The sequence below is a fragment of the Rhamphochromis sp. 'chilingali' genome (assembly GCF_963969265.1).
Source record: "Rhamphochromis sp. 'chilingali' genome assembly, chromosome: 3".
NCBI lineage: Eukaryota > Metazoa > Chordata > Actinopteri > Cichliformes > Cichlidae > Rhamphochromis > Rhamphochromis sp. 'chilingali'.
Genome location: NC_137931.1, coordinates 3,950,016 through 3,974,299, shown reverse-complemented (window position 1 = coordinate 3,974,299; position 24,284 = coordinate 3,950,016). Strand labels below are relative to the sequence as shown.

The following is a 24,284-nucleotide window of genomic DNA, read 5'->3' as shown; positions in this document are numbered from 1 at the left end:
CAGACTGAAACCTTTATAACAGATTGCAGCTGAACAAATATAATCTTTTACAAAATCTTCGACAGGAAAGGAAGCTTTGAAATAGGCCTGAAGTTTGAGCGGACAGAGGATCCAGATCAGGTTTTTAGTACAGGCTGTACAACAGCATGTTTAAAACAGGCTGTACAACACCTGAACTAAGACTGCTGTTAAAAATCGCTAAGATGTCGGAACCAACAACCTTTAACATCTTTTTAAACACGTGTTGGAACAACATCATTTGGACAAGATGATGTCTTTATAGCATCACATCGTTCCTCCACCTGATCAAACCACACAGGCTCAAACTGATCAAAAACAGCTGAGCAGGTGAATATTTTAGCCCCGGTGCGATCTCGGGCGAGAGTATCGATGATGGCCAAAGGGCAGCGTCCAGCTCTACGGCCGCTGAAGAGCAGACTCAACAGACGCGCGTGATGTGGATCCTACTGCTCTAAAATTGGAGCTTCTTCAATCCATTAAAGAGGACATTAGTACGCTGTTAAAAGAAGAACTCAGAAATGCATTGAAAGAAGATTTTGACAATATAAGGGCTGACGTGCAAGACTGAGAAATGAGATCGCAAACAGCATGGCGGCGACGTGCGGCGAAGTTGATGGAGTAAAGGTTACAGTGAAAGAAGCTGAGGATGGGCTGTCAATGTGGAGCGATGAGGTGACCACCCTGCAGTCTACAGTAGAGAGTATGAAGGAGGAGCTGTCTGACCTGAAGGATAAATGTGATGAAGGCAGGAAGCGGAGAGCTAACATCCACATCATAGGGATCCCAGAGGGCCTGGACTCGAGCTCCTCCACGGCAGTATCCGTGCTACTACGTGAAGTGCTGGGTATGGATAAAGACGTTATTGTCGACCGCTCACACAGGAGCCCTATCCTGAGAAAGCCAGCTGGTAACCCGCACGCCGTCATAGCCGAGCGTCACTACTACCAGGATTGTGTGGCTACGCCGTGCCAGGGCCCAAGCCCCGCTTGAGTTTAACGGACAACCTATTGCAATATTACGACTGGGCGATATGACCCAAAGTTCATATCTCGATATTCTTTAGCTGGATGGCGATATACGATATATATCTCGATATTTTTAAAGCCAGAAAGTACGAACAAAAAGAGAGTTCTTAGTCAAAGCTGTGTCCCAAATCTCACACAGGCACATTTATTAACATACAGCGTAGATGTACATGAAACAATTACTCAGGAATAAATGATCAGCATTTATTAAATAATAATGCTCCATAAATAAAAGAAAACAATGTTGTTTTTGTGCATAACAAAAAGCTCACAATCGTGCAGTCAAAATGTAAACCAACAGACGCTGAGCATAATAACAAGCAGCTGCTCTGTTCCCAGGTTCTACTGCGTGACTGACAGCCCATCCATTTTCATCCGCTTTATCCGAGGCCGGGTCGCGGGGGCAGCAGCCTAAGCAAAGAGGCCCAGACCTCCCTCTCCCCAGCCACCTCCTCCAGCTTATCCGGGGGAATACCAAGGCGTTCCCAGGCCAGCCGAGAGATATAATCTCTCCAGCGTGTCCTGGGTCTGCCCCGGGGCCTCCTCCCGGTGGGACATGCCTCGAACACCTCACCCAGGAGGCGCCCAGGGGGCATCCTTGTCAGATGCCCGAACCACCTCAGCTGACTCCTTTCGATGTGGAGCAGCAGCGGCTCTACTCTGAGCCCCTCCCGGATGGCCGAACTTCTCACCCTATCTCTAAGGGAGAGGCCAGCCACCCTTCGGAGGAAGCTCATTTCTGCCGCTTGTATCCGCGATCTCGTTCTTTCGGTCACTACCCACAGCTCGTGGCCATAGGTGAGGGTAGGGACGTAGATCGACCGGTAAATTGAGAGCTTCGCTTTTACACTCAGCTCCCTCTTCACCACGACGGACCGGTGCAGCGTCCGCATTACTGCAGCTGCAGCCCCAATCCGTCTGTCGATCTCCGGCTCCCTTCTCCCATCACTCGCGAACAAGACCCCGAGATACTTGAACTCCTCCACTTGGGGCAGGAACTCATCCCCGACCCGGAGTGGGCACTCCACCCTTTTCCGGCTGAGAACCATGGCCTCAGATTTGGAGGTGCTGATCCTCATTCCCGCTGCTTCACACTCGGCTGCGAACCGCTCCAGTGCGAGCTGGATGCCCTCACCCGATGAAGCCAACAGAACCACATCATCCGCAAAAATCAGAGATGAGATTCTGAGGCCACCAAAGCGAAAGCCCTCCGCCCCTTGGCTGCGCCTAGAAATCCTGTCCATAAAAATTATGAACAGAACCGGAGACAAAGGGCAGCCCTGGCGGAGCCCATCACCCACCGGGAACGAGTCCGACTTATTGCCGGCAATGCGAACCAAGCTCTTGCAACGGTTGTATAGTGATCGAATGGGATCGAGTGACTGACAGCCTGGAGTTTGAAATCCTCTTTGTAACCGTGTCTCTTACAGGTGCCATTTATGGTCCTTATACACACTCAATACAGTAATATTACGTTGAAGCAGAGTACGTATCACTCCGCGAGGCTCCTCGTAGCTGTAATGCTCCAACAATCCATCAAGCGGTGCGGCCTCGTAGCTGAGCAAAGTCGTACCAAAACATCTTTTGAAAGGTTTCTGAGCGCCGTGTAGCACATAAAATCGGTTCGAGGTCAGTAAGCACAACCAGAATTCATCCATAAGCCGCACTGTCGATTTATGAGAAAATTACAGGATTTTAAGTGCAGAAAATATAGTTTATGGTTTTCATTTGATCTTAGCAAATATCTACGCCTCTAATTGGGACGATCACAGATTTTTCACTAATGTCTTTGCGCGGCTCCCCAATATGTCATCACACAATATCATCTTTGAGGGAGACCTAAACTGCTCATTATCTGCTATGGACCACAGTTCACACAAAAGTACACTTAGTCCAAACTCAGCATGCGTCATTCAGAGCTTTCTTGATAATTATGGGCTGGCTGATGTATGGAGATTTCATAATCCTGCTTCACGTCAATACTCTTTTTTTCTAATGTCCATAAAACATATATTTGTATAGAAAAACGTCTCCCTTTAGTTACAGAATGTGATTCTAAGACTCTGGTGATTTCTCCTCTTGTTTTTTCAATGTGTATTCCTGATGCCTGCTCCAACTATCAGCCATGGAGATTCAACTCAGTGTTGTTAGCAGATGAAGAGTTTGTCAGTTACAAAAGGTCTCAAAGACATTTTTTTCTATCAATCAGACCCCAGAGATGTCATCATCAGTCATTTGGGAATCTCTAAAAGCATCTGAGAGGCCAAATAATTTCATTTTGTGCCAAACAAAGTGCAACACTGAAAGAACATCATCCATAAATATTGAGTAAGAACTGGACTCTCATACAGCGAGACTCAAATGCCTTTAAACATCAGCTTATCCTGCTGATCCAAGTCCAACACTGAGTTTGTAAAAACATGTTTGTCAATCATTTTGTTTGGTTTCTGAGGAAAATGATTCAATAACTTGCTGCTAATACACAACATTTCATCATATTTCCTCATAACCCTCTTTTGTCTGACCATTTGATCCCATTTGAATTTGCAATAAAGGATCCACAGAGTTTGGTGACAATAATGACAGTAGATGTTTGTGTGAAAGTGCTGGAAGCAAATGAGTGTGTGATGTTCTTTCAGTGTTGCACTTTGTAGACGCTCCCTGAGCACTGGTCTCACAGCCAGCTGCACATAGAGACCAGTGTTGTTAGTCCAGGTCAGAAGATGACTTGTTGGAATGAAAATGAGCTTGTAGTTTGTCTGCTTTAATAATGTGACTGGAAAAAGGTGTTGGACTTCAAATATGTCCATTTCTGTCACACTTCACCTTTAAAAGTGAAGCCATGTGGTTCCTGGAAGGAAAAACACGACTTTTTCAAGTCTTTGTCCTGTTTTTATGAGAAATGTACGACTTTAATGTGAAACATTCAGAGTTTTTTCTCTTGTTGTGTTTGTTTGAAGCTGCTTCCTGTTGGCTTCAGCTGTTTGGAGTTTCCATTTTCTAAACTTCTACATTCTGAACCTTCTTCAGCTCTGAACAGATGATGAAACACTGAATGATTTCAAGCTCTTTGTCTAATAAACTTACATCTTTCATTCTTTATACAGTTTGTGGGACTGTGGTTTGTCAGAGATCAGCTGTGATTATCTGGCAGCAGCACTGAAGTCCAACCCCTCCCATCTGAGAGAGCTGGAGCTAGGCTTGAACAGCAACCTGCAGGATCCAGGAGTGAAGCATCTGTGTGGTTTCCTGGAGAGTCCAGGATGTAAACTTGAAACTCTGGGGTCAGTCAGCATGTTTTAGTTGTGCTGAGATGAATATGATGTGAAAGTTGTGCTGACACTAAACTGCAGACATCAGGCTGATATTATACTGATCCACACTGAGGATCTTCATGGTAAAGTCTGTTTTCTTCTTCTCTGGTTTAGTCCATTGACTGCAGCAGAACAATGTTCACATTTCAAACCTTCAAAGAAGAAGAAAAATCCTCCACTGGAAAATTCACTGTGAAACTCTCAAACTCTTCATTGCACCTTAAAGTCTGTCTGACACTGAAATCCAAAGCAAAATGTGCGTTTGCTTTACAGACAGCAGTCCAACACAAACATACACACATCATCCAAAACACAGTCCAACATCCAAATCTCCTCCACTGCCAGCATGAATGATGGGAAAGAGAAGGAGGAACACTCTGACATTCAGGCTTAGAATGAGTTTCATCAAGCAGACTGTGAAGATCAAAGCTGCATTAGAAAGCTTACATGAATGAATGAGTGGACAGAAGTGGACAGAGATCATCTGAAGCACTTCAAAGGCTTTAAATCAGCACATTTCTCTTTATTCTTTATCAACTCTGTTAGTTTCTCTCAGTTTTCTGTGGAATGAAGCTAACAGCAGGCTAATAAGATGCTGACCAATAGGTTTCTATTAAAGGTTGTAATTTGTATATGAAAAAGTGCTTTGGCTCAGCAGGGATCAGCTTACAGGTAGAATACAGCTGCTGGATGGGATTAGCATGTCATAGCTATCTACCAAACTGCTAACTGGGGGATTTCAGGCCATCTATGGATCATTTTTGCTAACTGTTTATTCAGCTTAGGCTCACAGGGCTGCAGCCTGTGCCCTAGCTGTCATAGGGCAAGAGGCGTGGTCCACCTGCACAGGTGAGCAGTCCATCACAGGGCCAACAGAGAGCGACAGAGAAGCACTCCCTCACATCCACACCTACAGCCAATGTAGAAGCACCAATGAACCTAAGCAGCATTTCATTGGACTGTGGGAGAACATCCAACCTCCACAGAAAGGCCCAGCTGACCAACAAGCTTCAACCTACAACCTTCTTGCTCTAAGGCACTAGTGCTAACCACTTTTGCCCATTTCAGCCCAAATCCTGCATCTTCCTGTTTCTGACTCCAGGCCAGCTCCACTAACACTTTCTCATCAGACACTGCCACCTAGTGGAGGAAGTCTTAGTTCCATTTGAAGCTTCAGATTACAGTTAGTTCCTTTACAAAGAGGTGGAGGTGGTGGGGCCACAGCACCATCATCACTGAGTGCCATAGGACACTTAACCTTTGTTTCCATATGCTGGGAACTTCCTGTTGTTCCAAGGAGGATTGGAAAATGTGTGAAAATCTCCCAGTCAGTTCCTCACAGCACACTTCAATCATTTCCCTCCCACAGCATCAGGACCAGGGCTTTTTCTCTCTTTGGTCCCACTAAGAGATTTCCACACAAACACCTCATCAGTGGGACTCTCAGAGCTACCAGCCCTTTGCTACAATCACAAAGCTCTTCATTGAAATCAATGATATCAAAGCTGGAATCAAATGAGTCCAAGTCTTCTGCTGATTCAGCATCACATTCATCTTTGCTCCTTGTTCTGCATCCCCACCATGGACTTCATTCCTTTCCAAGCCAGCCTTGAGTGTCCTTTATTCAGCTCATCCTCTGCTTTACTTTTACACCTGATTTTAGCTGCTTTATCTCTCTTTCAACAGGTTTCTGTGCCTCAATCTTTTTCTTCTCTCCCTCATAACAAGACAGCTTCTTCTGCCTGAGAACATGTTGGAGTGATTTACTAATCCAGGGCTGCTTATTGGGGAAAATACTTCCTGTTTCCAAAGTAATCCCCATTTTTCCCAGAAAGAAATGTCAGTAGAAATCGATGATCTAAGTGAGAACATGAGCCTTTAAAAAGTCCCAGTGGGTGCAGTCAAAGCAGTCCCTCAGTCCCAGTATAGAGTCTTTGGTCCAGACTGGAACAACTGTGTGCCCAGTTTGAGCTCTCTTCAGTGCTGTGACCTGACAGACCCCCAGAGGGGCCATCACATCACATTTAGAAGCTCCCCTGATGGAGCCACAACACATGTCCAATACTTAGTCTGTCTTGTTGGACCAACTGGAAGAAATGATTCAAGGACTTAGTCACAGAACAGAGATTCAAATCTCCAAAATCCAACTGGCTGCATCAGGACATATAGTCTGAAACTCTGCACAGTTTCCTGTTTGAAGCTGCTTCCTGTTGGCTTCAGCTGTTTGGAGTTTCCATTTTCTAAACTTCTACATTCTGAACCTTCTTCAGCTCTGAACAGATGATGAAACACTGAATGATTTCAAGCTCTTTGTCTAATAAACTTACATCTTTCATTCTTTATACAGATTGATGTGCTGTGGTTTATCAAAGATCAGTTGTGATTATCTGGCAGCAGCACTTAAGTCCAACCCCTCCCATCTGAGAGTGCTGGACCTGAGCTGGAACAACCTGAAGGATCCAGATGTGAAGCAGCTGTCTGATCTTCAGCAGAGTCCAGACTACAGACTGGAGACTCTGGTGTAAGTAGAGTGATGGAGTGAGTGGGTGGTGCTGTCAGCAGTATTGTACTAAACACAGTCAGTATGAAACAAAGATCCAGTGTTTCCTGTAAAGCTGCAGCTTCTCAGTGAAGCTGTGAGAGGAGAACGGTGACAGGCTTCAGGATTGGACACAAGCACTTCCTGTTTCTCACCTTTATGGTCACCGTAGTAACGGCTGACACGCTCTGATCAAACACTGTCAACAGCCAATCAGCTCTCTGAACAAAGCAGCATGCAGACCAATGACTGCATTGATTTCCAAGTTTAAAGCAGTGAAGAACACAGTCTGTAGGTGAGGAAGAATTTAGTGAGAGCAGATGTTTGGATGGAATTCCTCCAGTTAACAGCTGGAACCGTCCATCTGGATTGTTGGGCTTGTTGTTGGGGTTCCTACAGAGCTCAGAGTGGACACACCAAGGTTCTTCTAATGAATGAAAGTCCAAACTCAAACTAGGAGGGAAAAACATTTTCAGCAACTTCAATAAAAATCCAAAGATTAGAAAAAGTGAAGCAACAATGAGTCCTAGTACAGTCCCAGCACTGACGTCCCTGCTGCTCTTTATACTGGATGTGCTGCATCACTGACTGACAGCTGATGAAGAGTCTCTGGAAACACTCGTTTATCTCCTCTGCTCTTCCTCCTTCTCTCTGCAGGAGGTGGTGATGATGGTAAACAGGACGGTGTGTGTGCTGAGAGAGGAGCAGCTGTGTCCTGATGATCCAGAGAGGTTGAAGCAGCAGCAGCTTGTGTGTAGAGACGCTCTGACTGGGCCATGTTACTGGGAGGTGGAGAGGAGAGCTTCATCCAGCAGTGACTGACAGAGGAATGAAGTGCAGATGACTGTCAGTGCTGCAGAGTGAACTGCTCTGAGAACAGCTCCACTGTCAGACACAATGTAGAGTCCAGCATCAGCCCTGTGTGTCCCTCTGGATCTGACAGAGGATCATCAGTGTATCTGGACTGCTCTGCTGCTGCTCTGTCCTTCTACAGTCTCTGCACAGTCTCTGTCTCACTCTGGAAAGATTTTACAACTTGTTGTAATTACAGAACGTTAATATAATATTCAAACATGTGATCTTCTCTTTATTTCTGAATCTTTACCAAATAAAGAAAAACCAAACTAACAAACAGAAGCTGTCGTGTCCTTTTTCACCACATCTGTGAATCTTTTCTGTGTTTTTCCTCTTTTCCTCCTTCCTGCAGCTCCATCTTCATCATTCTGTGTCCAGTATATGTGAACACGTCCAAAGCATCTGAGCCTCATGTTACCCGTTTGTGTGAGTTACGCCTGTCGTTGTGTTGTGGTGTATAAATAAGGGGCAGGAGACAGCGCTGGATCTCTGAGTTCTTTACTCTCAATTTCTGCAACATCTGCAATATCTAGAAATGCAAACCTGTGAGCTGTGTGTGTTGTGCGTCTGCTCGGCCACCTCTCCTCCGGCCGTGCTGGAAGCAGCTGTGCGTTTGACAGTTTTATCGACTCGACAATAATCGAACAAATTAAATGTTCAAAAATATCAACTTAAGCACTTCAAAGTCAACAAAAAGCTTAAAACAATGAAATAATATTTCACTGACAAAACAACAGCTCATAAGAACGATACACAAAATAATACAGAAACAAACAAATAAAAGTTATTAACCAGGATCCATGTTTTTGTCACAAACACTGAATCAGCTGATTCACTCTTTATGTTTCTGAGTTTGTTTTGTGATTATAGTTCTGGTTTCTGTTTCTGTGTCTTCACTGTGTCCCACGTCTCCTTACTTTGGACTCTGTGTTATATTTCCTGTTTTACTTTGACAGTCCTGTGTTACTGTTTCCTGTCTCGTGTGTGTAATTGGTCCCAGCTGTGTTTCCCTCCTGTCTCCCGTTCCCTGATTACTAAACTGCGTCCACGCCGCCGGCGCTCCTCTCCACAGCTGGATTCCAGGATTTCAGAGCATCCAGCTGTGGTGAGTGATGGAGACACTTTCTCTGCTCCCTCAGTAATCAGGACAGTTTATTGAACATCAGAGGACATAAAGGACTGTTTTTCACCTGCCCGTTCTGAACCTGGACATTAAAGACTGCTGGCTTCAAGGACATTAATCCCAGTGTCAGCCAGCCAATAACAGCCTGTGTTTTTCAGCTCTTTAGGAGTCAGAAATGAGAAAGACACAGACTGCTAACCTCTCCCTGCAGGAAATAAGCTCCGCCTCTTCCTGTCCTGTATATGAGTGATTCTGACATGAGACACAATGAGTTTCCTGTTTATTGTGACTTAAAGCGAGCAGCAAAGACACTAAACTGTGTGTTTCCAGCTGAAGCTGCTTTTTGTGTTGCTCCCACAATCCTGTCTAAAACAGTCAGTGAGGAAAACTCAATGTGACTTCAGAGTGTCAGAGGTAAGCGACTCATGTTGTAACTGACGTCAGACGCGGAGATTTTGGCGAAAAATTAAAGCGAATGGTAGTTTAGAATTGAACAAATTCCTTTAAGCTTCAGTATTACCAAATACACTTATCAATAGTCTTCTAACTAACAATATTTGTCTAAATCATCTCCAACACCCTGGAGAACAACGGGGAGAGTTTAGAGGCTCTCCAAGATTACATTGATCAGTGCTTCCAGGATCTTGTGATGAAGAAGGCTCAGAGTGCAAAACCTTCATCAAAACCCACCTGAAGCTGCTGGAGGACACGGTGAAGAACATCGCCTTTGATAGAGTGCATCGCATCGGCCCCATGCGGGCTGCGACCGGGAGACCACGTCCTACTGTGGCCAAGTTCAGCCACTTCAAACAAAAGGAACAGGTGAAAAGTCTCCGTGTCCATCGGTGTTTCTCCACGTCTCTCTTCCTTCTTCGTGTCATCTCTGTGTTTCCCTGCTGCCCTCATGTTTTCTGCTTTGTCTGTTAGTTTGTCCCAGTTTAGGTTGATGTTCACTTCTTCCCTCACCTTTGTTATTTTCACTGTAAATAAATCTCCACTCGCATCTCCACCGCCGTCTGCATCTTGGTCCTCATTCACTCCACCACACGACTGCTGCCCCAGCCGTGACAACTTTTGATGTTTCCTCTACATTTACTTTTAAAAATTATTTACTTTGCCTTGTTTGGTATCATTTGGTATCAGATGGCCGACTTCTAAATGGCCACCATGGTCACCACCGAACTTGAGGAGTTTGCCCCCTCACATATACTAATGTGCCACAAACAGGACTTTAACATCACCAACCATTCCCATGTTATTACGGTGTATCCATATAACTGGCCCACCCTGTACAGTTATGCTTTCATGTTGACATACTGTATTAACACAATTCAGGGAGGATTCTAGGATCAGAGCTTCGGGGGGCTGAGCACCCAGAGAGCTGCCCAGCCAGCCAAGATACACTTTACTCGTCACAATGAGACTTCTTCCCCGTCTCTGTCCCTGCATCCTCCCTGTCCTCATCGTCTGTTGTCTTCGCCTCCTTTATCAGTCATCATAATTTTACCATCTCTGTGCAAGTCTGCAAATTTCTTTATTAAATCAAAAGATTCTTAAATCCATCAAGTCTCTCTGTGCCTGGGTCCTCGTCACAAAACATGACATCACTGTTTTGTACTTTTTAACAATTTAATCCCACATTTGTGAAAGAAAAGCAAAACACTTTTTTGAAAAGTCTGTAACAAAACCATCAATTCTGATCAAGGTTATTTAAATGCTGCCAAAGAAGAATGGATTGGAATAAAAAAAATACATATCCTAACCTTAATTACTGGAGGAGAATAATGAATGATGCTCATAGTGAGTAAGAAGTAAACTGAGTGCATATTTTGGACAGAGATTCACTTTTAATGAGTTTGTATAATATAATACAGATGCATAAAAACACTCCTGAAACAGAATAAATTATTACAAATTAGTTATTACAAAATATTAAAAAATATTATGGATACTTTTGTTATTAAAATGTTACCTCTCAACCAAGTTCTGCCTTTTATATTTTTAGTAGTGTGTCACACAAACAGGAAATATTGTTAAAAAAAAGTAAGTAAGTGCTGAAGCACCCCAAAAATGAACCAAAGCACCCCAAAAATGAACCAAAGCACCCCAAAAATGGGCTAAAATCGCCCCTGTTAACAAATAATAGCCCAACAGTCGCTTTTATGCTTACTGTAGCTGTTAGCTAAAAACACTAATTTAGCTTAGTTTGCCCTGAATTCAGCTTTGACAGACATGATCGACTGTTTCCAGTAGAATTCCTCGTTGTCATCTTGTTCCCTCTCAGAGCCCCGTATGCTTGCAGAGACCCCTACAGTAGGGAAATGTGCCAAAGAACGTCCAAAACATTGCATTTTAGGTTTATTTATGCCTTACACACAATCCCAACTCTTTAGCTAACTTAACAACTTTGGCTAAAGTCTATAGTTAGTCTTACTCGTTTGTACAACATTTCTGGATCGCCACTGTTTGAAATGATATGACATATGACTCTCACTGAAACAGCAAACTTTGTAGAAAACACAACACTTCTGATTCTCTATCTAGCTGTTTGCTCACAGCTGTAGATTACATTATAAGTGGTTGTTCACTCTTGTCAATAATTACATTTCTAAATTCTATTTGTGCAGTTACATGTAAACAAAGTCCAATATTGTATCTAAATGATTGTGTTATCGTGGGACAGTTTCCAAATTTGTTGTATTATTGTACTAGGTATGACTGTGCAAGAGTTATCTTATCTTCCTTGCTTGCACCACACTCTTTGCAGAAATGGTGCACAGCAGCACTGCATCATGTTATTGTGTTGTATAATATACCAGAACTAATACAAAGCAACATCCATGTACACTATAGGTCCATGCCAATGTGCCCAAATGGGACCTCCATAAATGGTAAGGGGCGCAAAGGCACTTTAAGACCAGTGGGCACACCATCGGTGCACATCCGCTCGGATGCTTTTTTCTATTCATTTATTTCCCTGTTTATTTATCGATGCACAAAAGCAATTATCTCAGAGACACCATCCTCTTAACAGAGACTCAAATCAGGAACCTGCAGATTATTAGTCAGCAGCTTTAACTTCCTGTCTTTGTCTCACTAAACCTTCCACGTGGAAACTTGAGCTGCCCACTCAAGCACAGTAGGCTTTAACTGGCTCTGCTCAAGTCACTTCAGTATCTGAGAAACTGCCTCGATGCATGCCAAAGAACACTTTGACAATATGCTTGTGTTGAGTCAAATCCACCACAAGCATATTCTATGGCAGTTTAATTCCACTCCACATAAAAATAGTCACGTATTATTTCCCCCCACCACACTTCCTGCCAGTAGCTGGTGCCCCCACCCACAGTGCATTAGTGGTTCTCTGTGTTTAGTGGCTCACTCTGGGCAGCTGCTCGGTGGGGCCTGGCCCCCTGGCTCTGTTGGGCCTGTGCTGCGGGTGGGGTGCCCTCAGGTCTCGGCCCTCTGGGCCCATTTACTGCTCAGTAACATTTAATATCTATTATTTACTACTACTTACTAGCCTACTTACTGCATATTATTGGTTGTTGCTGTGGGTTCCCCACTGTGTTGGTTTTTCCTTGTGTTTTTCAGCAGATGATGAAATAGATTTTCAGTATTTTTTCTCTCTTCCTCTCCATCTATTTCTCTTCTTCTCTATTTTTCCCTCTTCTTCTGTTAACTTTCTCCCCAGCTTATCTTTTTTCTTCTTTCCTGACCCCCGTTCTGATTCTAATGACTCAAAATAAAGTAAAATCATCATCAAATATGACTATCAAGTGGACCAGTATAGCAAAAACCATAATGGTGGCAGAGGCCACAGAGCCAAGTGGCAGGATTTTCAACGTTCAAACCAGATAAAAAACAGAAATTAAATGGTGTTAAAAGCCATGAATTAAGGCAATTCATTCACAACATCATTACAAGTTTTACTGGACGTTAATATTTTTCTCTTTTTTCAGTGCAAAACAAACTAACAGTACACATGATGCTGGCAAGTTAAAATGTCAGTGTCTTTTATAGATAGCATGTCTAGCATCATAGTTTTATAGATCACGTAGTCAGGATAAAAACTCCATCTCTGATTATTATTGTACATGACTGTGACATGCAGTGGCCTCAGCATCATGATGAAGGCGACCGGAGGAGATAGTTTGGTAGACATCGATGTTTTGCCGATGAAGGCTCATGTAGCGGTCCTCTTTGTCCTAAACAACAATTTACACTGTCATTTACATTTAATTAAAGTGCAGCTTAAAACACAGACATACACTGTAAAAAAGAAAAAGTTGAGAAAACTTAAAATTTCAAGGCAACATGATGCAAGAGATTTTTGAGTTTTCTCAACTTCTGCCAACTGTAGTTGACTTAACTAATATTTTCATGTTCTGCCAACTTGGATCTACTTGTTCACCTAATTAGGATAATCCTGTAAGTCTAACAAAGAAATTCTGGTTTCAATGCCATGTATTTCTGCCTTCACCAAACAAAGATATTCCTGTTGAATTAACATACAATCATTCCCTCCAAGGCCATGTATTCCTAAATTCACCAAACACAGATATTCTTGTTGAATAATCATACAATTCTTACTCCAGTGAGTTGAAAATTTACCAATATTAATAAAGAAAAATGTATGCTGTTATCGTACTTGAAAAAACACTCAAACAGATATAGAATAAAACAAAGCACAACTGAATGTTATGTAAAAACGTATTTATTTTTTTCAACAGTGCTTTCAGTATATTTCAGAAGGTCATGGGCAGTGGGGTGAATTTCTGTAAAAAAGCAAACAAACAGAAAAAAACGTGTTGCCAGTTTCTTTAGGGTGCTTTGAGCACCCCAGCAGAGACATTAAAATTCCAGAGTCCAGAAAAAAAGAAAAGTGTCCAGCAGCTTAGTCATTCACGTTCACACCCTGACTGTCCTGTAAAAGCTTAACTTAACTATTGCACACTAAATAGGGTAGTGCAACAAACAATTGCCTTTGTACCCAGACATTGACATTTTACATGGGCTCACTATGATGAACTACAGAAGTCAAAAGTTATTAGAAATGTTACCATCAATGAACAGTGAACTATCAGGTAAAATGAACGATTATATAGAGGGAAAGGGGTTGAACTACTGGGTTTTGTTTTGTTTTTTACATGACTCTACAATGCACTTGAACATGTTTAAGAACAAGTTAAACTCATGTCTGGCTTCCCCGTTAACAGTCACAGCAAAAGCTTTGTTTTTAGAGACCTTGTGCGCTGTGAGCATCGAGAGCCACCGAGTTCAAAAAAGATGCCCTGAATTGCTTCAAAGGTAAACTCATCTGCTTTGGATAATCAATGTTGAGGGCATACAGAAGGCCAAAGAGGTATGCCAAGGCAGTAGAGAGGTCTGGAATGTTATGTAGCACGATGTCCCCTTCCAACACAACAGCCTGTTCTCGCACAGACGTATCGGCATCGTCATCTTGCAGGATGGTGAGGATGGCAACTGATGCACCGTTCAACACTGGTTCCAAAATGTCAGTGTCCTGAAGAGAAGAAAAGTAAAATATGAATTATTGAAAGCTAAGAAAAATTAAAGACAAAATACATTTCTAAAGATCTTAACTTTAACCTCTATACCATGATGCTCATTTGACTCATGGAGGTTTTAAAAAGAAAAAGCTTATTTTCCTTTAATTAACGGCACAATATCTTTCACCAACCAACCTTGTGATGAGTTTTGTACAAAAATATTTTCTGCTGTTGAACACCCGCTAACAATGCCCAGGTGCTCCTCAGCAGAAAAAAAAGCAGCGAGAGTTATGACAACTGCAATCCTCACCATAAAATTATCTGGACTGCACTGAGGAAGTGTACATTTCCATTTTGGATTAAATCATCTTTTAAAAACATCTCATAGCAACTAGTTTTTCTTGCATTACTTTTTTGTACTTACTAAGCACTTCAGGAAAACCTGTGTTGCATCCTCTCCGAGGAAAATGGGCAGGCCTCTCAGTGCTGCTGTCTTTTGGTGGGACACAATGTCAGATGTCTAAAGAGTATTCAGTGGAAAACAGACATTTAAATTAGTATAGTAACGTGGTGTACCTACACACAATGCAAAATCAGAACTCTTATAGTAATGAAAATAAAATACAGATCAGGCCCAGCAACATGTAAAACTTAAAAAAACAAAACACCATTTTAACAATTTTACTTTCTTTTTACAAATTAAATAAAATACCGCCAAATAAAAACAAAGTAATGACTGATGACATTCATTTCCATTGATGTGTTTTGGCTGAAGCCAACATTTTTTTCTGTTATGACAAAGGTATACTCTCTTCTAAAAATGTCAGGTAAAGGAGCACTTACCTGTTCATCAAGTTTATCCAAGATGTCTTCCATCTCCTCACCAAGAGCTCCCTTCTTAGACCGGTATAGTTTCAGCAGGCCAGGCACAAATTTGTCCAGGGATGCATTGAACGTCCCCAGGAGGTCTTTGCTTGTGATCCGATGAAATTCTTCAGATATCTAAACAAGACAATAACCAAAATATTGCCATTTATTCAGCACAGAAAATTTCTGGGTAGCTGCCTTGTACAGTCTGCACCATGTTATATGCCTGACTGTGTTATCAACCGCAAAACCTACTTCAAAAATCTCTCATGAATACACATTTTGCACAGGAATAGAAACACCCTCCACAAAAAACAGTATCAATATGCAAATATATATTATGTTCACACTGAAATGTGGAATTTTTGTGGATTTTTACTATTGAGTGTGACCTTGAGAGGTGTGATCGTAATGCTCCAGGTGTTTTAAATACACATACACAGTCTGTGTGAATGCATGGCCAATGTGCACCTTGTCCGTGATGAAGGCGGAAATGTTTCAAAAGAGTCTCTTGACTGGAGCTTGTGAATTTGCAAAATCGGCACTGCATGAACTCCACCCCTGAAACACAAGAGACATAGTCAATTTTGCCAAAAGCACTTTTGCAATGGGATAAAACATCCATATCTAACACACAGAAGGAATCCATAGATGCAGGAGCTGAATGCATCAACAAGCCAAAACCAGAGACATCATGAAAAAAATATGTAAGGAATCATATTAACTTACATATGACCACTTGTCTACTATATCAAGTATATGATTGATAACATACATGACATGTAACATAAATGCAAGCTTGAATTCAAACATTTTTTTGTTACTATGATAAAAAAATGCAATAACTATAGAAAAATTAATACTATCTGTAACACAGTATACATCAGCAACACACAATCATTCCTTTAATATTGTCTCCTTCCCCACTATGTAAAAAGCTCTGAAAATGTAGCAATCTTATAATACAGAGCATGAAGTACAACTTTAATTTGCGTGTGACAATTAACTTACAGTACATTAGGCAATCTTACACCAGCTGACAAACTGTCAAGTCAGCTTTAAACATTACTTTAAAGTAACAGTGCTGCACCGGATAAACGGTGACTATTGAAAAAGTGAAAAAACAATATTAGACAAATATTAGACAATATGCAAGTTACTTATATCACTGTCATATAATTGGCGCACATATCCTACACCGACCCATGAAAGAGTCTCCATGACAACGCGTGCTTGGCCCAGTTTGTTGTCAAGGTTAACATAACGTTTTCATGCAAAGATAACATTGAAACTGGTTACAAAACGGGTAATAAGCTAATAAGTTTTACCATGGCAGAAGTGCTGTAAAAAGCCAGTGTGAGATACCGTCATTTAGTGATGTCTGTCTGAATTTCAGAGTGTTTAACATTAAACATTACTTTTTGCGCTGGCCACTACTCTGAGCTAAAACCTTTTTTTTTTTTTAAATATTAAACTTTATTAAGAAACAGTATACAGAACATGTATACAATCAGAACAAAATTAACATATGCCAGGGGGTGTAATACAAAGAATTACATACATTCAAATAATTTGTAATTACTACAAATGGTAATAGTTTTCATAGCCTTTTTGTTAAGTGATCCACTAATCAATTTTATGTAACATAAAACATCATTATAGTAATGTTTAAAATTAGGTTTTTTGTTACTGTATTTGCATTTGTGAAAATAAAATTTAGCTAAGATAACTAATAAGTTTATTATAAAGTAAACATCTTCTTGTTTTTGCCTTCGAAAGAAACAAAATACAACATTTTCCCATTTCACAGTAAAGTCATTATAGAGATGTCCAGCAATGAATCTACTGAAGTCTTTCTCTGAGCTAAAACCTTCAGAGGCTGCTTGTAGCCCGATTACGACACAGCGGCGCGACGAAGGCTGCCCAAATTCATAGTGGACTCCTCTAAATGCGTCCGAGAAATACGTCCTCCTTATAATAAGCATCTCTTAAAATGTTTGCAATATTGAAACATTTCAATATAATGTAGAAAAAAAACGAGAGAAAAAAGTTACGGATCGGACTCCCCGATCCTTATTGCGCATGTGCAAATTCTATCTGTGGAATTAGTTTTAATATTACTCTTTCTGGGTCACAAAATAAACTTTTAAGATATTTTCAGGCGTTAATGTAGCTGTGTAAATTGCTAATATCTGTTCAGTTTATTAAGACAACATATATTTGCAAAAGTGCTCCGACGCTTTCGGAGACGTCTGTTACCCACCAGCTCGATAGCTAGCCAAGGGGGGGGGGGGGTCAATTAAGTCACTTAGATAACTTAAAAATGCTATAGTTGGCCTTTTTCAGTGTTTTACTAGTTCCATCCTCCCGGGTCCTCAGGAGGATGCAGCCTAGGCGCTTGTAGAAAATCTTAATAACACATGTAGTTAGCTTACCTGCTAGGGTAAATGGTCGGCAGCTCCAGCACCTGTCCAAAACTGCAGAAGTGAAAATCCTCAATGGTCGAAAAATTGCATTTTACATCCAAATCTAGCCACGATGGTTCAAATTTTCTTAGGAGGTTTTTAGTCTAGAACACATGGTAAACCACTATCACACAGCTCAGGTCTGCTCAAGCTCAGTTGAAAGTCCGTTTGGTTTAGTTCAAACTTGTTCAGACCACATGTGCCAGTCATCTACGGGGTTTCCCACTGGTTCCCAACTTGACTCAGAAACTCTGCTCAAAAGTTGATAATCTTTGTTATGCTGTCTAGAAAATCTTAGTTAGGACAACAATGAAAGAAATTTGTTGGGTAGACAAGCTTTTTTAGGTTGTAAATGGAAAGTTTTATTTCTAAGTCAGTTTAATTTAAAAACTTTAGTGAAATCAACAATTGCTAGTTATCGTTTTTACAGTGTAATGCACTGCAGCCTCGGCACAATTAAGTGTAAAACAGAACTATGGAAAACTCACAAACATCTGGCGAGTTTCAGATCCTGTTAAGTTAGTTAGACCTGATCTGTTTTCTCTGTTAGGATAAAAACATCAGAGGTCATGGGGTGAAAAATACCTCAAAAACAAGACTAGCTATGTCTACAACTAATGTGTGGTGTTTTAAAAGAACCTATGAGATACTTTGAACACCACAGTGGCTGCTGTATGCAGTAATGTGCTCAAGTGATTTCAAAGGGTCATTTCATGAGTTTAAGTGCGTCAGTAAAAGTTTTCACCTGCGAGGATTTCTCCTCAGGCTGTAACCACAGGTTATCACAGCCACACTGATGAGTGAAGCAGCAGCAGAAATGATGGGAACTGTAGGCATGAACTTCATGCCAGAAGAATCTCCATCGTCTGTTGAATGTTGCCACACACACACAAAAAAACTTCATTTTGAAAACATGAAAAGTCACGAAATTTGCATTAACCTGTTATATTAAAGTGGAAAACATGTTTATCTTTTCATTACATTAGAGTTTCAATTGCATCATTCAAACATTTCACTGATGAAATAACAACAAAGTTGTGATTGGAGCAGTTTTATAATGAAATTTAAACAAATTAGCCAGAAGAAGAGCTTAAAAACATTCCAGATGTTCATCTCCTGACTGAAACCTTTCATTAATCCGCTGCAGGCGGGAATGACGACCTCAAACCATGTATGACAGAAAAGAAAGTGTTAACGCAGTTCCAAACATCCACCTTGAATCTGCGGTGTGGGTATAAATAGAAAATGTTTTTACCTCTCACAGTCACACTGAGATGGAGAACATACAATCCACCACGAAATCCACACTCACAGGTGTAGTTCCCACTGTCTTCAGATGTTAAGTTGAGCAGGTGGAGAAACACAGTCTCATTTTCTTTGATCAGTGTGAACCTGGAGTCACAGCCATGAATAAAGCCTCGGTCGTAACGATAGAGCAGACGACGCTGTTCTCCTCGGCTCCTCTCTGTGCTGATCTCACACAGTATCATCACAGTAATATTCAGAGTTGTTTTGCTGCATATTTGAGTGGAATCGGGTTTCTTTCCAATTGTCTTCACAAGAGTCTCTATAAATTGTTCCAGTTAAAATGAAACAAAATCGGGATTATAGTTTCTATATATTTGTTGTTGTGGGAAAATCAATCACATATATTATTTCACTAACCTAACTAAAGCTTTCTTCTTAAACACCTGGCTTTACAGCTTTTCTTTTTTAATTATATATATTTACCTTCACTGCTAAAAACCACAAGCAGAAGCAGGAGAAAGCAGAGTTTCCGTGCAGTCATGCTGGTGAGGAAGTAACTGTGGCTGACAGTGTGAGGTAGACTATAGTGAAAGCAGGAAGACTTGCACCCTCCTTATTTCACCTCTTGTGTCTACACTGAAACTTTTACTATGTCTAAAATAGAAGTGCATAAAAGTGGAAGGACAGTAGAAGGTAAACCACCAACATTGTTTAAGCCAGACTGATCTCTCTGTTTATCTGGATGGACATTGTGTTCAAATTATGATGAGATGTTTGTTCAAAAACAAAACTAGTCTGATACAAAGAGTCATGTTTGCCACAGTTTATTGTGTTTGTATTGTATTAAATCTGAGAGCCTGAGTTGGAGTATTATGACTGAATGGTCTCCATTACTGGGAAACAACTATCCAGTGTGAAAAGATGGACGTTTATTATAATATATGAATATTATTATATTAGTATGTCACCTAAAGTTTTATATACTTTAAAATGTTTCATAGAGCTTTATTATCCACTCCCACAGTTCCTGTGCTTCTTGCTGAGCGTGTCTTGTTGTCGTGTTGATGGTTCACTGAGATGAGAGTCTGGTAGGAATCACTCGATGGCTGCTGAAGGTTTGTATAGGGCTGATCTGGCTCATCGTCATCCTTTAGAAAAGTGAAATATTTTAGGTATTAATCAAGTTCAACCCGGTCTACCCACACACTCTATTGATCTTTAAATCTCTCCATCTGTTGCCTGGATTATTTAATGTTTCTGCTCATTTCTGTAAGAGCTTCTTCACAAAATAAAGGACACTGAAGTTGGCACTAATAGTATTATAACACTAATCTGTAATTATCTATATAAGTAACATCCTAAAACATAAATGTACATGTTTTACCAAGTCTGGCAGAGCTCATATTATATTTTTACATGCTGTAGTGCCATTTTTGGGAGCATTTCAAGTTGATATACATCAATACAACCATTATAGCCCAAATTCTAATAATATGTCTGCATTAAGTGTACAGTAATTACATAAATTGCAAAAAAATGCAATAAACTACCAAAAAATTGAAAATCGTTTTTGTTTTTTAACATATATTTCTAGTTAGAGAAATTTAAGAGGCTTATCTCTCAAAACTGTAAATACAAAATAGTTGCACAAAATAGTTTCCCACCACAGGAAATTTATTTTGAGTGTCTTCATAGTTTTATTTCTGAAATACACCAATTTTTATATAATGCAGGAAAAACAAAAATAAATATTATAATGCAAAATGAATCATCAAAATAAACTATTTCCAGCAGTGCAATATGAGTTCTAAGCATCCCAGAAACGACACAGAAAGTCATAAAGTCAAACATAACTTTTAAAAACACCAGTATAGGCTCATAAGGCCCTGATGGTAAAAAACTACATTTCTGCAAACTTTTAACTAGCTGCTGTAGATCGTAGCAATAAATTGCTCACCAAACCGTTGGGATTTTCAGGTACAGACACTCCAGATGTTCCTGACCTTAAGCAGCCACGTTGATAAGAAAGGATGTCAGCATTAGTGTAACACTATTCACATTCAAACAGAGAAAAATCAAGTCAGAACATCTACATTTATATTATCTTCTCTCTTAATAATGATAATTATTTTTGGAAGGATAAAAAGTGTTCATTCTAGACATGATGTTTAACATACACCGAATTCTCACTTATTGAAATGTGATGTTTCCTTTTACTTTCTCTACATCTATATCATCTTTGAATTACTACAGCAAAAATAGTCTCACCCATTACTTTTCCTCCAGTAGATAAATCCCACGATAACTCCAGTTATAAAGATGATCACAACACCAGGCAGATAAACGGAAAAAGATTTGTCTGCTGAAGTGTGGGCCTCGTTTGTGTCTAAATCATTGAAAAGATGCATTTGTCAGTAAAATCATTTACTTTCATTTCCTGGAAATCAAAACACAAATCAAACACAGTTTACGTCTACTGAAACTCTGAGTGAAGTAATGAAACCCCAGTTTTATAACCACAGAGCTTTAAATATTGTCACTGTGCTCTTTTCTTTTGTCTTCTTCTTCTTCTTTTGCATCTTTTCTGAATATTACTATGAACTGAAATTGGTCCAACTGCTTATATACATTCACTGGCCACTTTATGAGGTATACTTGTTCAGGGTGTAACACAAATATTTCAGTGTTCATTTCATTTGTCAATCACATGTCAGCTTCATCTTCCTGGTTAAATAAAGGTTAATAAAATAATAAAATGTCAGCAAATCAATGCTCAAACAGAGCAACATGGCACATGTTACTGGTCCCAGTGCTTCACAAACTGCTGATCTGCTGGGATTTTCACACACAATCATCTCTGTTCACAGACAATGGTCTGAAAAATAGAAAATATCCAGTGAGCTGTGATTCTCTGGGTAAAAATGCTGTTTACACATCAAACCTTGAGGCAGAGCGGACCACACTGGATATCACTGCTGTCCTCTAACAACAGCAAGCTGAGGCTACAGTTTGCAAGTCTGGACAACAGAAGACTAAAAAAACGATGCCTTGCCCGATGAGTTGATTTCTAACAGTTCAGACTGCTGGTGGTGTAATGCTCTGTGAAGGATTTTCTTTGCAAACTTTGGACCCTGTAGTGACCACTGAGCATCATTTAAACACCACAGCCTGCCTGAAGGTTGTTGCTGACCACATTCATGTCTTTATGCCCAAAAAATACCCATCGTCTGATGGCTGCTTCCAGCAGGATACCACACCATGTCACGGCGCTCAAATCATGTACGGCCTGCGCAGTCACCAGATCTCAATCCAGCAGAGCACCTTTGGGATGTGGTGGAACGGAAAGTTTGCTTCAAGTAAGAGCAGCTGACGAATCTGCAGCAACTGTGTGATGATGTAATTTCAATATGTCTTGAGAATCTTTGAGGAATGTTTTTAGCGCCTTGTTGTGCCACAAAAAATGAAGACATGTTTGATGGCTGAAGGTGGTCCAACTCGGTTCAAAGATGTACCTGATAAATGAGTCAGTGAGAGTATTTAAACTGCTGTAAGTGAAAATAAGAAGAAAAGAAATGAACAAATTACAAGAATAAAAAACACATAAGCAGGTCAATACAATGCTGACACAGTGCTGAATAACTGTGTCAGATAAAGAAACCAAAATGCATTTACCTTCCACAGTGACACTGATATGGACAATATATGTCCCTCCAGTGTTTGTACACTCACAGGTGAAGTTCCCACTATCAGCTGGTGTTAAACTGGTCAGCTCGAGAAAGGCAGTCTGATTTTCTTTTGTTATTGAGAACCTGGGGTCACATTCCTGAGTAACGTTCTCTCCGTGTCGATACAGCAGATGACACTCTCCTCCTGTGTCCCTCTGTCTTTTGATCTTACAGATAATCAAAACAATAGTAGTCTGACTTTCCTTGTTGCAAATCCGAGTGACATCGTGTTCTCTCCTGACTGTCTTCACAACAGTCTCTGTAAACAGGGACAGCAAAATACGGTAAATACAAGATTCAGCCTGTGTCAGAGAGGACTTTAGTTTCTATATTTTGTGAATGTTAAACCATCTTTTTAATCCCATAATAATGTGTTTAGTTTAAACTAAAAGCAAGGAGGTTATAAATTTAAAAATATTAATAATGCATAATGAAAATAGTTTCCTTGTATTACCTTCAGCATCATGGGACACAGCTAGTGGTAACAGCAAAATCAAGCAAAGTTTTGATACGTCCATGCTTGTTAACATGTCTGTAAGCCACCGAAAGTGAAGAGGAAGATGTGCGGAAAGAAACAAGCTGAAGCTTTCCTGGCTAAGCAGACGTCAGACTGTTGCCCTTCACGGGGCAAGTGTGAAATGATGTAAAAAGGAAGTGTACTGACAGGACTTTCATATTAAAAGGCTGTAAAGTTGAAACACTGTGCGAGCTCCCACACAAAAAGAAAACAGGCTAATTTTTCTTTATCACAGAGGAATTATTACACTGCTAACTGTCATGTTCGCTGAAACTGAAGGATGGATAATATTGTAAAAGTAACAACAAAACTACCATTTATCATAACATTATAAGCATTTTAAACTAAAATAGCGTGTGTTATGGTTCAAAATATTGGGGATGGAGACAAGAGAAAAAACCACAATAACAACACTGGTCCGGTCGGGTTGAGTCAAACGATGATTTTAATGATCACACGCGTGGGAGATGGACACTGATGCAGACAGCCTCAGATCTCAAAATGGTGGAGCATTGCTCAAACTCTTATAGCCTCTGGTGCCTCCACCTTATCATAAAAAGCCTAAACATTCACATGCTTTCTCTCACACAGCGCCTAAGCTACGACCTTGGCTCCCCGTCTATCTGCTCCTGCTGAGATGGGGCAGAAAACTCCAGTATATTCTGTTCTCTTCTAATCAGACAAATAAGACAATTACTTTCTGCGAACAGTATTTCTTATAACTCAGCAGTATAATGCATCATAAAACAATATCATTCATTCACAACAAGTCAGCAGTTTAATGTAATGCAAATCAGTTTAACTAATGCAATAGTTATCAGCTTCTTCTAATTCAGGAGAATAATGCCAACTAAAACTACATAATAATTCACCATCTTTAATTAGGGGTCTAACATGGCATAAAATAATATTATAATCTAATAATTCCCCCTGATGAGCTCATTAGAATAATGAGCTCACCAACACCCCATAATCCAGTGTGGCTGGGTTCATCTCTTCTCACTCCTGAGGTCCTTTGTCCCCCTGAGGGGCGAACCATATGTGGGATGACCTCTGTGTTTGCGCAGTTCAG

General features: G+C 40.6%; 2 protein-coding genes across 4 annotated transcripts in view; one reads left to right on the top strand and one right to left on the bottom strand.

Moving 5' to 3' along the window:
- The window catches only part of LOC308394299 (uncharacterized protein), a 1,060,216-nt gene that overhangs the window by 459,560 nt on the left and 576,372 nt on the right, over positions 1-24,284 (top strand). The window contains exon 21 of the mRNA XM_080878552.1: positions 4,154-4,330. Coding sequence (XP_080734678.1) covers positions 4,154-4,330 — 177 coding nt within the window. The remainder of the gene's footprint in view (positions 1-4,153; positions 4,331-24,284) is intronic.
- On the bottom strand, positions 13,164-18,130 carry LOC308394313 (uncharacterized protein). Of its 3 annotated transcripts, none has more exons than XM_080878576.1 (5): positions 17,693-18,130; positions 15,650-15,818; positions 15,234-15,392; positions 14,815-14,910; positions 13,164-14,404 (listed from the first exon to the last, which is right to left on the bottom strand). In XM_080878576.1, exons 3-5 carry the CDS (start codon positions 15,264-15,266, stop codon positions 14,117-14,119), a joined length of 417 nt encoding a protein of 138 aa, XP_080734702.1. In that variant the 5' UTR covers positions 15,267-15,392; positions 15,650-15,818; positions 17,693-18,130; the 3' UTR covers positions 13,164-14,116. The 3 variants fall into 3 exon arrangements, with proteins under 3 accessions (XP_080734702.1, XP_080734700.1, XP_080734701.1); XM_080878574.1 differs by having other exon boundaries at positions 15,697-15,818; XM_080878575.1 differs by having other exon boundaries at positions 15,729-15,818.

Bases quoted from the DNA above. Each gene is read 5' to 3' on its own strand.
- LOC308394313 (XM_080878574.1), bottom strand. From the start codon at position 15,807: ATGCAGTGCCGATTTTGCAAATTCACAAGCTCCAGTCAAGAGACTCTT. The intron at 15,393-15,696 runs GTATGTGTATTT...TGTCTTGTTTAG, and splicing joins CATGCATTCACACAGACTGT to ATATCTGAAGAATTTCATCG. The intron at 14,405-14,814 runs GTAAGTACAAAA...TCTTCTCTTCAG, and splicing joins AGGTTTTCCTGAAGTGCTTA to GACACTGACATTTTGGAACC.